Source organism: Zalophus californianus, chromosome 9 (assembly GCF_009762305.2).
Source record: "Zalophus californianus isolate mZalCal1 chromosome 9, mZalCal1.pri.v2, whole genome shotgun sequence".
NCBI classification, from domain to species: Eukaryota; Metazoa; Chordata; class Mammalia; order Carnivora; family Otariidae; genus Zalophus; species Zalophus californianus.
In genome coordinates this window covers 90,244,503-90,257,442 of record NC_045603.1, presented here as the reverse complement: position 1 = coordinate 90,257,442, position 12,940 = coordinate 90,244,503, and the positions used below count along the sequence as shown (strand labels likewise).

The window sequence follows — 12,940 nt, the reverse complement described above, 5'->3', positions numbered from 1 at the left end:
CAGAAAATTGAAGGTGAGTACTCACTCTGTGAGACCATCATTACCCCAATACCAAAGCCACATAAAGACATTGCAAGAAAGGAGAACTATAGATCAGTATCACTCATGAACATAGGTGCAAAATCCTCAACAACATATTAGCAAAATGAGCTCAACAATGTATAAAAATTATATGCCATGACCAAGAGGGATTTACTCCAGGTATGCAAGCTGGTTCAGTGTAATGTCACCCACCATATCAATACATTACAGGGGAAGAATCATATGGTCATATGAAAGGACACAGGTGAGGTATTTGACAGATTCTAACATGTATTTATAATAAAAGCTCTCAGCAAACTAGGAATACTAGGGAACGTCCTTAGCTTGATAAAGAACATCTACAAACTTTAGCTAACACACTTATGAGAAATGGGACACTATTCCCCTAAAGTCCCCCTAAGAATAAACCAAGAATGTTCCTATTTGACATTGTACTGGAGAGTCTTAGCTAGTGCAAGAAGACAGAAGAAGGGTATTAGAAGAGTACGAATTGGGAAGTGGGGTAGGCTAATAATGGCTCCCAGAGATATGTCCATATCCTAACCCCCAGGACCTGTGACTGTTACCTCATTTGGGAAGAAGTTTTTTTTTTTTTTTGCAGATGTGGTTAAATGAAGGATCTTGAGATGAAGTGATTTATCCAATCCAAATGCCATCACAAATGTTATTATCAGAGAGAGGCAGAGCAAGATGCAGTTTCTACCCAGAAGAGAAGGCAATGTGAAGATGGAGGCAGAGGTCTGAGTGACGCAGCCGAGGAATGCTGGCAGCTCTAAGAGGCTGGGCGAGTTAGGGAACAGATTTTTCTCTAGAGCCTCCACAAGATGTGCAGCCCTGCTCACAACTTGATTTTGGACATCTGCCCTACAGAACTGTGAGAAAATAAATTTCTGTTGCTTTAAGATATCAAGTTTGTTATAATTTGTTACAACCACCACCAGAAATTAATACAGGAAGAAAGATATAAAACTGTCTTTGTTCACAGAGCACATGTCTGTGGAGAAAATGCACCCCCAGACCAACAAACTCTTGAAAACTACTGAGTTTACCAAGGTTGCATAATACAAAGTTAATATAAAAATTCTCTTGCTTTCCTATCTACCAGCAGTGTGAACAATTGGAATTTGAAATTCAAAAAAACTATCATTTATAAAAGCAATCCATAAATTGATTACTTGGGTATAATCTAACAAAAATATGTACGTAATCTATATGTACACCTAATAGATTGGATAAATCCAAAAACTGATAACACCAATTGCTAGTGAGGATATAGAGCATCCGGAACTCTGATTCACTGCTGTTGGGAATACAAAACGGTACAGCTACTTTGGGAGATAATTTGGCAGTTTCTTTCAAAACAAAATATGGTCTTACCATATAATCTAGCATTTGCCCTTCTCAGTATGTGCCCAACTGATTGGAAAATTTATGTCCACACAAAATCCTGCGTATGAATGTTTGTAGCAACTTTATTTGTAGTTGCCAAAAACTGAAGCAACCCAGATATCCCCTAATAGGTGAATTGATAAACAAATTGGGGTACATCCATACACTGGAATATTATTTATCAATAAAAAGAAATGAATTATAAAGCCATGAAAAGGCATGAGTAAACCTTAAATGCATATTGCTCAGTGAAAAGGCGGTCTGAAAGGCTGTATGATTCCCACACATGACATTCTGGAAAAGGCAAAACGGTTGCAATAGTAAAATGTTGAGTGGTTGCTGGCGTGGGTGGGGGAAGATGAAAATGTGGTGCACGCGGGTTTTTATCTTGGTGAAAGTGTTCTGTGTGATCCTGTAATGATGCGTGTGTGACACTGTACATTTGTCAGAACTACTAGAAGCTCTGCAAAGAGTGAACTTTAATGTATGCAAATAAAAAAAATCGTTTATGTGATCAGGGGATTCCAGGATAGAATGTGGACTGTGAGCAAAGAATCTAACTGTATTACAAATATCTGAAACAGCCTCCCTGCAGGAGGTAGGAAAAAAGGTGGTGACCTACATAACATTATAAATGAGGATGGGCTGGGCGCCTGGGTGGCTCAGTTTGTTAAGCATCTGCCTTCGGCTCAGGTCATGATCTCCAGGTCCTGGGATCCAGCCCTGCCTTGGGCTCCCTGCTCAGCGGGAGTCTGCTTCTCCCTCCCCCTCTGCCGCTTCATCTGCTCTTTCTCTCTCTTTCAAATAAATAAGTAATCTATAAGTGAGGGTGGGCTATAAAGCTAAAGATATGGGAAAGTGCACATAAGCACTGTGCAGTAGTTGATACAGTTGTTTACCATGGTGTAGGTAACACTTCTGGTAGCGCTGTATGCGGATACTGGATGTGAACAATTAAATAAAGGGGTGACAGATGTGAGTGCTAGGTTTCTCACTGTTCAAGTGGGAGGTGGGAGTTTACAGATAAAGAAGGGGAGGGGCTGGAATGATCCATGTAGTAATGGGTCAGAGTTGGAGTCATCAGTATTATGCATGTTAATTATATCTATATAGATGTAGATAAATGTGGAATTATTAAAAGATGTGTGTATATAAATGGGTTAGGATACACAGATTTCCTGGCTAGTCAGCAGAGAGAGCTGGAAACAAGACCATGCAGTAGCAATGAGTACACCTAGCACCAAGATTTTGGGTTCTAATACCATTCTCTAATAAGAGGAACTAGGGCTCTTTGGAGAAACGGCTTATTCTGGCAGTGGGGCAGAAGGCCTAAAAGATGAGCCCAGAGCATTTGGCAATACCAAAGGAAGTGCTTTAAAAAACAAAAATTCTACGTGATGGAGGTATGTCGAAGGAATATAGGAAGCAACTGAAAGAGCCCCCAGAGGCCAAAGGTAGAACCATTTGAGCAATGAAATAAAGTAATACTGGATTATAAACCCAAGTATATAAGATAAGTGTCTTTGAATCTGATATAAATGATTGTAAATAAGTAAATGAGAGGAGACAAATCTCCCATGCAAAAAAGTCCTCATAATTTATATAGTTATTCCCCCCAAAGGTGGTAAATTATAATTCCTCATTCCTTAAGTGTGGGATACAGATAAGGGCTTCTTTCCAAGGGGTACAGTATGGAAGATAGGGAAAAGAAAGTGACTTTGCAATAGAGAAACCTGGCAAACACTTCCTCCCAAGTTCTTACTGTCAACATCAACAGTGGTAGATCATGTTGATGGTAGGTACGCTTGATATGATATGGTGAGAATGGCACTTTACCTCTATGGTCTTCATCCCCAGAAACCCATAACCCCAGTTTAATCATGAGACAAATGTCAGACAAGTCCCAGTTGAGGGAGATTTTGCAAAATACCTGAGCAGTACTCCTCAAAACTGTTAAGGTCATAAAAATAAGGCAAGTCCAAGAAACTGACACAGCCAAGGGGAACCCATGGCAATATGATAAATGTACATATCAGAGTATCCTGAATGATATTGGATTCTAAGTAAAACTAAGGAAATCTAAATAAAGTATGGATTTGGGTTAATAGTAATATATCTATATTGGTTCATTAATTGTAACAAATGTTAATAATAGGGGAAACTAGGTGTAGGGTATATGGAAACTCTATACTACCTTGATGTTTCTGTAGCTTTACTTCCAATCTAAAATTTAAAATTTACTTAAAAATAAATAAAATGATATATTCTTCTGAGCCACCTGTCCAGTTTTGTTATCTGAACTGGAATGAAACTCAAAACTGTCTTCCCTTTCCCATTCGTCAGTTAAAGATGGGAAATACTGTAGTTTGCTTTTTCTTGGGTAGCTGTGGCCATCCATCTATCAATTGATCCAGCCATCCCTCCGTCCATTCGTCTGTCCGTCCATCCATCCATCCATCTGTCCATCCAAAATTCTTATTGAGACTTGCATGTTTGTCATGCTCTGGGGATACAGAGTTCACAGAAAGATACAGCACCTGCCCTCAAATGTGCTTAAAATACAATCAAGAAAGGGGGACAAACACATGATGTGTAGGCCATTGTTACTCTCAGTGTGTAGGGTCTTGTTGCTCTCACGATAGGTGTTCTGCTCTGCTCCTCCCAAATATGTTAGGAGGAGAGTCTCCTCCCTTATCCTAACTCGGAACTCTTTCAAAGGAGTTGGGCTCTTTTGGTTAACTTTAAATTGTGTGATTTTTAAGTGACCATACCTTTTTTTTTTTAGGTCTCCAAATTTGGCCTTGGACTTGTAATAATCTTCTCTTCTAGGGTGCTTGAAAGAATTTAGATGATATCTGGTGTTGTACCCAAGAGCTTTCTAATGATTCAGAAGACAATGTCACACCTTAGGAAAGCACATCGTGGTCTCATTGTGGATTCTTTGGGGGTGTTCCCCTCACCTCTTATATCTGTTTGGAGGCTTTAATCTCTTCCTCTTGATTGTCTTATTTCTGGTGTTATAGGGAGCAGGACTTGGTTCTGTGATCCTGTTCATTCATTCATTAATCAGTTTAGCACATGCCTACTTCAGGGCCTTCATACTTGCCATTTCCCTGCTTATGGATGTTCTTTTCACAGATTCCTTTCATTCAGTCTCTATTTGAATTTTACTCTTGAGAGATGCCTTTATGATAACTCTGTTTAACTATGACTACCTCTCCCCAACTCTGCCACTCTCTAACTCATTACATTGCTTTTTTTATAACTTATCTCCACCTGACATTTATTATATATTTATTTGCTTATTGTCTTTTTATTCTAGACAATCTTCTTACAAGGGTGGGAACTTTATTATTTTGTTTAGTTCTAGGACATAGTGAGCACTCAGTGAATATTTGGTGGATGAATGCATGCATGACAATGTCTCCACTTCTTCCAGTGGGCCTACAGACTCCCCACCTCAAAAGGCTTCTGATGACCTGCTTTCATAAATCAGAATTTCTGTCATGTTTTTATTAAAATCCTACTTCAGTCCTTGATCCATTTATATTTGTAAATGCTTGAGAGTTTTCAGAGTGCTTTCACATAGATTGTCACTTTTAATTCTTTGTAGGAATTAAAGCTATGAAGCAACTAAGAGTTTTCAGATGTATTTTACAGACATGAAAGTTTGGGAGGTGAAACCAGATCTTCTGACTGCTAGCTCATCAAGTGATGACCCAGGATTTATGTTTCATCTCTACCTGTACCTAGAATGTATGCTTTTGAGGGCAAGGGCTTGAATTATTTGTTGTTTTATTTTCCACTATGTCTTACATACAGTGTATTTACTTAAAGGTGTGTTGATTTGAACCTTTCCATCCACAGAATAGTTGTGGAAGTATCTTTTCCATTTGAAACGAAAGGGGAACATTTTAGCCCCTTCTTTCCCCCACTTCTATTGACCACTTCTTTGATGGACCTTGGGAGAATCTCAGAGATGAGCCTTACCTATGGTCCCACAGAATCAGGGGGCTGGGGCTGTGTATTTCACAAGAATCACTTAGGAACCTTGTTTATATTCAAATTCTGTTTCAGTCAATCTAGTACAGGACCCTTAAGTCTGCATTTTTAGCAGGCACCCTGGTGGTGCCCATGCTGCTGGTCTGTGGTCCGCATGCTGAGCATGTCAGGGGTTGGTAACCACATGAAAGATGGAATCTCTGTTTGGCTACCTGACTTTGTCACCCCGGGCAAGTTTCTTGGAGACACTATAGCCTATTGGTTAAGCTGTATTTCTCTGGTTAGAATTCTACCCCCCTCACTTACAACTGTGACCCCAAGCAGGTTATTTAACCTTTCTGTATCTCAGTTTCATCTTTTAAAATGGGGATATTAGTACTTACCTTATACAGTTGCTGTGAGGAATGACTGAGTTGTTACTTGTAAAGCACCTAGAATAGAGCATAGCACACAGTGAATCTTAACTCTTACTATCATTTCTTTGTCCTTGTGCTGTTCTGTTAAACTGCATCAGTAGGTTTAAGATCCATGTGAGAGACAAAGTTGTTTGAAGTATTTGTAGGTTATGAAATAGCATGATGTCTTTTGTGAAACTCCTAATCTTGCTGGAAGACACAGTGCTTTTATTAATGAACAGTGCAGTACAAATCATTCTTCTGGCGCTGTCACAGCTGTACCGTGTAGTTCCCATCAAGCAGAAGAAAATGAGGGGACAACGAGTGGGCACTCCAGTTTTGTAGTCAAGTGTCGTGATATATGATACTAAGCATGGGGCATAACGTTGTATGATTCATCTCAGTTATGCATTAAATAAACGAACTTGATTTTCATTGATGATATGGAAATATGGAGCCAGGGGCCCCAAGAATCAGTGAGAACCCAATTGGTTCTTCATTTAATTCATCTTATAGTAATGGGGTGGGGGGAAGTATGGACAGAATTATTTCAAAGAGAGATTTTGTTTTTCCTTTTTCAAATAACTAATGAAAAATAAAGTTGTGTTCCTCAGGAAAAAAATTGACATGGCTCATTTCTTTCACTGACTAAAAAGTGTAAGAAGTAAGTTTTTAATTAACACAGAGGTTTTTTTTTTTTTCCCCTTTTGTTTTAGGATCAGATTTTATTAAGACCTCTACTGGAAAAGAAACAGTAAATGCCACTTTCCCGGTAGCTATAGTAATGCTACGGGCCATTAGAGATTTCTTCTGGAAAACTGGAAACAAGGTATATTATTGCCAGCAAATCTTTCTTCAGAGTAAAGATAATGTTATTTATAATACTAGTTACAGCCACAAATACTGTCTTTATATGCAGAAGGTGTGAATGAGTTACCTTTATGAAGATAAATGTTTAATTTACCTTTCATTACAAAAGAACACATTCATGGAGAAAAATGTGCGATTAACAGAAAGTGAGTGTGAGTGTGGGAGTAGGTATGTGTGATCAAGATGTAAACTCACTTTATGTCCTTTTATTAACTGAAGACAATTTTATCACTGACAAGAGATTCCTAAATGGGTTCTTTAACGAACTAATTCTGCTACAACACAGAGGCTTTCTGGTAAGGCGTTGGCCAGCGAAAACAGGTTAATGCAGAAATTAAACTTCCTTGAGGAATGGAAAGAATTGCAGAGTAACATTTATTGAATGATAAGCTGTGGTGGTGATATGAAAAGTATGCAATATAATGGGAAATAATCTTTTCCTGTCATTATTGAAGGACACACATAAATTGGTTTTTCTGTTGGGAAACCCCCGGTCCAGAAAAACTTATTACTTTTAATAATATGAGGTGAAGAGAAAATTCTCGAGGAGATGAACTTATTAAACAAAATAATGAAATGCTGTGAAACAGCAGGGAAAAGGTAGCTAGACGTTATATAGCTCTTGAATTAAATATCCATTTTTGCGTTTTATGGCAGTTGGATGTGCTCTTTGGAAGACTGTTAAGCTGAGGAGGGTATGTGCTAGCTTTTGTCAGCTTTTCGAAAAATAATACATATTTTTTGAAACATATGAAGTTAAAAAGAAAAATGTGTATGAGGTTTTTTAAAATGAGTTTGGATTTTCCTTTTCACTTTAAGTTGCTTGTTTAGCTGCAAATTATCTCAAAAGATTTTTTTTTTTTTTTTTTTTTTTTACATCATTGGAGAGAAAGGTAGTTTGTTTGGTTTTGGTTTTTTTGTTTGTTTAATGAGGCTGTCCCTTCCTCAGAAGGCATCTTTTAAAATCAACCTCTGGATTTCTGCCAAATGGAAACCCAGAAAAGGCTTATAATCCTTTGCCAACTAGATGTGATGACTTTATATATGTGACTGTACCTTCGGTTCATTTTAGGAACTGGAGACCATTTTTAGAATGTACTGGGTTTGAGAGGAAATGAACTTCCAGAATTTTCTCCTTCAGAATAAGTTCCTATCTTAAAAAAAGTACAAATAGGAAAGATAGCTGCTCTGACCTTACATATGACAGTTGACTCCATTTGAGTAACCTCTTTGTTGGTAGCCTTTCTGCACTGATCCAAATAAAAACATGTTTAGCGGTCAAAAAAGAGAACTCTATCTTTGGTCCCATCAGCTGAGACCACCACCATTTGTAGATCAGTGGTTCTTATTTTCTGCCAAAGTACAATAAAATAAATGTGAAGCTTTTTATGCTTCTAGATGCCTGGGCCCTCATCCCTAGCACTTCTGGATGAGAGGTAATCCTCAGGCATCTATATGTTTCGTAAGCTCTGTAGTCAGGATTAAAACTCACCATTGGAGACCCAATCCTGCTGTGTTCTCAACAAACATTTATTGAGAAGTTAACTGTGTGCCATGTTAACCTATGTTAACAGGGATACAAAATGAACAAGTCCCTTCCCAGGAGAGCTCGTAGACAACAAGCAAAGAATTTCAATAAAAGTTTTAAGTGCTCAATATTCTAGGCCAGAGTACAGTAAGAAGGGACTTTTTGCTGTCTTTCGGTACTTCTTTTTAATTGTAATGACCCTTTCCTCAGATAATAAACAAAGGTCATCCCAATTTTATTACAAAACAGACAGATGCAAGTCAAATCATACTCATTTTAATTATGTGTGATTTCACACAGTGAGGACCTGTGTATGTGTCTGCAAATCAGGTGCATCCTTCCAGGTTGTTGACAAGTTGCGTGGGCAGCCCTTAGACTGTAAACTTTCTACATCATTGACTTAAGGGGTGTTTTAAAATGTGACGGGCCATCTTCCAGACCATGCTTAGTGTCACTCTGAGCAGCAGAGGTTTAATATTTCATAACTGATTTCATTGCAGATTTATGTTTTCCATATTCTCTCCCTTAAAGGAAAAAAAAAAGGATAAACTTATGCTAGAACCTCTTTTTAGAAACGTTGCCAAACAGACTTGCTGACACAACTGAACTGTATAGAAAAATCTATATGCAGCACAGCCTAATTGACAGAAATGTGCTTATGATTAACATGTAGGCTAATATCAGCTAATTGATTTTGGGGGCCTCTTCTCAATAAATAATCTCATCCTGTTTATCTCCCCCACTCACCCCACGTCCCCGCAGTCTTTCAGAGCCACTTGGGCTCCTGGGTAATAGGCACATAGGGTTAGGATCAGTGTACAGCGGCTGCATAGCCATGTGGCAGTGAGTGACTGAGGCGGGGAAACCAGTCAGGAAACCCACCAGTATTTGTGAGGACTAATGAGGGTCTAAATTAAAGCAGCAGAAGTGAGAGTACGGAGGAAGTGTGTGTGTGTGGGGGGGGTGGGTGGAGATACAGAAGTTGAGGTGGGAAGATTGGTAGGACTTGACTGTTGATTGGGTGTGGTGTGGTGGGGAAAATGGTGGAGTCCAGGTTAAGCCTGAGGTTTCTAGTTTGGATTAATTATGGGACCATTCATTTATCGTCTCCCTTCTCTAGCATTCTGTTAGCCATAAACCCTGTGTTGGGGCTACCCATCGAATTAACGGCTCTTAGTGTTCAAATGCCTGAGCTTTAGTAGTTGGGCTATGCAGTGTTTTCTCGATTGCTCCTGTCGGTAGAGTCTCTTCTCTACTGGATTCAAGTTCTTGAGACAGGTAAATCAGATAAGCAGGTTTTACTGTTTATAGAACACATTTATCCATTTCTAATGGACTCAGGGACATCATTTGTAAACATCAGATATTGGCTGAGTCGTGCTGTTTTATGCTCACCTTCAAAGACTACTGAACTGTGAAGAGTTCCTACACTGTCTTTTTGTACTGTGCTTATTTAACCGGTCTGGCTGTTCATAGAACTCTTTCCACTTACAACTTAGAAAAAAGTCCCTACACTTAAGTTGATGAAAATAACTGTCAACACTGCTTTCTGATTGCTGCCAGTTTGGTTAGTGTGACCTCCCTGATTCTCTTCTCTTACTTTGAATACATGTATGTGTCTTGCACCTCAGGATGAAGGGCTGAGAGGCGACTAGACAGACTTACTTATAGAAATGTAGAATGAATGGGCTTTTGTGATCTCTGTTTTTCTTAGTTTTTGACACCTCTCTTGTTTATCCCCAGTTCACAGCTATAGTCTAGATGGCTGAGGTTTATGACTTTCCAATAAGTGCAATGTTAATGAGGGTTATTAACGCTCATTAGTGTCTCCTCAGAAACAGTGACATCCTTCCCATTAATCTTGGAAAAGTCATTTTGTAGCATGAATGTGCGCGAGTCAATGATCTAAGCTCTTTTGCTGGGTGAAGTGAAATAGACTTTAAAAAAAGAGAGAAAGAGAATCGAGACCCTGTACTAACACAGTACCATTTTTTGTTGTTAAAGATTTTATTTAGTTTTGAGAGAGAGCGAGGGTGTGCATGAGCAGGGGGAGGAGCAGAGGGAGAGAATCTCCCGCAGACTCTGTGCTGAGTGTGGAGCCTGACGAGGGTATGGATCCCAGAACTCTGAGATCATGACCTGAGCTGAAACCAAGAGTCAGAAGCTCAACCACCTGAGCCACCCAGGCTCCACCATGCAGGACCAGTTTTTAAAGCACTCCGGTAACATTAGACCTTGCTCTCTTTCCCACCTTTCCTTCTAGGTAGGCTTTAAACCAGCAGGAGGCATCCGCAGTGCCAAGGATTCCCTTGCTTGGCTCTCTCTCGTGAAGGAAGAGCTGGGAGATGAATGGCTGACACCAGAACTGTTTCGAATAGGTGCCAGTACTCTGCTTTCGGACATCGAGAGGCAGGTGTGTAATAATCCATTGTCCTTGGGACAAATTGACAAGTGTGTTTTTGAGAAAGAAACGAAAAATCCCTTATTGGGCTATGAGAGCTAGAGAAAAAAAACTCATCTGATTTACCTCATCACACCCAAACTTCTGCTTTCGTCCAAGCAAACCTTCACCTGAAGTGGGTTGAATGGAGAGTCTGCAGAAATGCATAATAATATGGGGCTTTATAAGGAAACATTAATTATAATTATTAATTATTATTTAGTATAATTATTAATTGATATATATGATACATGATAATAACTAAACTCTGGTTTTCCTCACAGATTTACCATCACGTTACCGGAAGATATGCAGCCTATCATGATCTTCCGATGTCTTAAATCAGCGATCAGTTCCAGAAAAGTGCTGTATAGCAACATGTAAAATGTGTTTTTCTACGTAATTGCTAAAATTGTTTAATTAAAACATGAGGGAATGAATGGATAACTGACTTTTTTTTCCCCCTTAAAACTTTCACTGAATTTAATTCAAAGAATAAAAGAAAAAAACAACTAATCCATACATGGTATTCTTTTCAGGTGCCTCTGAATGGTCCTAATTACTTGAAGATCTGTATTGTTAATTTTGTGAAGATTTTCTCTTAAGAATTCTGAGTAAAATATTAATGATAGCTTTGACAGCATTCAATTCTAAGGGGGAAAAAAAACATTAAACTGCCCAAGAAACGTGCCTTTAGCGAGAGCAAACGTAGCATCCCTGAGCTGCTGGCCATACTCTGATGACTTCGGGAGTCACTGACTTGGCACTAATTTCCTGCCGTGAAAATCTGTCTTTAATTTTTGCAACAGATATGCTCTCTTATTAATTATTTTGCTAATGAAACTCCTGTCATTGTTACATGATACTGTGGCTATTGCATTTTTTAAATAAAAAAATCTCTGTAGTTTATTTTTTTGGAAAAAAAATTACTGTAAATTGTAACAACACCAACTGAAAGATAATCCATTAAACACAGAAAGAGGTTTTATCAATGACTTTCTGAGTCTGTCCAGTAGAGTCTGCATATTTATATCATAAAGCACCTCAGTAACACTATTAATGAATACAACTTACATATATATATCTTGAAACTTTTAAGATTTTCTGGCATAGTGAATAGGGGGAAAAACAGCCAACACTAATGTAGCACTTAATACATGGTAAGCCCTTTACATAGATCAGTGTATTTAATATTTATTTAATCCCTGTAATAGTACTGATATTATCGTCCTTTTATACAGACAAGGGACTGAGGCACAGAGAGCAGAAGGAACTTGTCAAAGATCACAGAGCTCACAACCGGCAGAGTCAAGAATCAAGCCCAGGCCCAGTGTGGCTCCCGAATATGTGCAGTCACCCGGGGGGTGCACCACTGTCCCTCAGCACACACAGGCTCATCATCAGAGCTCACTGTCCGCTCTGGGGAACGGTCATCTGCTTTGTGGGCTACTCATTGCTTGGCTCCCTGTCCCTCCCAGTGTTCCCGTCTGCCAGTTTGGCTTGCTAGCAACTCTCCCACATGATAGAACCTACGTTTTCATTTCTTTCTTTCTTTCTTTTCTTTCTTCCTTCCTTCCTTTCTTTCTTTCTCTTTTTCTTTCTTTCTTTCTTTCTTTTTCTTTCTTTTTCTTTCTTTCTTTTCTTTTCTTTTCTTTTCTTTTCTTTTCTTTTCTTTTCTTTTCTTTTCTTTTCTTTTCTTTTCTTTTCTTTTCTTTTCTTCTTTTCTTTCTATTTCATTTATTTATTCATGAGAGAGAGAGAGGCAGAGGGAGAAGCAGGCTCCCTGCAGAGCCAGGGAGCCCGATGCGGGACTTGATCCCACGACCCTGGAATCATGACCCAAGCCAAATCGACTGACCCACCCAGGCGCCCCTAGAACATACGTTCTCTTAAATGGGGATTTTCATGGAGCGAGTCTCCAGCTACTCCTAAGTGGGAAATCCCAGACTGGGCATCCGTATTGGTTACACCTTCTGATCGTGGGATGGTAGCCAGCTTCTTCCTCGTTCTAGCCCTATGACCTTGGTTCAGGCAGTTCACATCTCTGGACCTCAGCCTCTTCATCTGTAAAAGAGAGGGGTTGGGCAGGTGCTATCAAGGTCCTTTCAGACCTAAAATTACATTACCCTAAGGATAATTATAACAAATTCTAGAAAGTGTTTTATGGCTATAAAGAGAAAACACTTTTGTAGCAATCTAAATTAGAATTTGCCTCTCGGGAATCAATTAGGCAGGTCCCCAAAGCGCCTCTCCAACTGTAAATGAAATGACTAA

At 39.1% G+C, this 12,940-nt stretch overlaps 1 protein-coding gene across 3 annotated transcripts in view; it reads left to right on the top strand.

The window, feature by feature from the left end:
• Nucleotides 1–11,662, top strand: part of DERA (deoxyribose-phosphate aldolase) — a 116,395-nt gene extending 104,733 nt beyond the window's left edge. For 2 of the 3 annotated variants that reach the window (XM_027595762.1, XM_027595761.1), the window contains 3 exons: nucleotides 6,545–6,657; nucleotides 10,490–10,639; nucleotides 10,951–11,116. In XM_027595762.1, the coding sequence (XP_027451563.1) occupies nucleotides 6,545–6,657; nucleotides 10,490–10,639; nucleotides 10,951–11,007 (320 nt within the window). In that variant the 3' untranslated portion in view covers nucleotides 11,008–11,116. Of the gene's footprint in view, nucleotides 1–6,544; nucleotides 6,658–10,489; nucleotides 10,640–10,950 lie in introns of all 3 variants that reach the window. The other variant, XM_027595759.2, reaches the window with a different exon arrangement.
• Nucleotides 11,663–12,940: the final 1,278 nt, after the last annotated feature.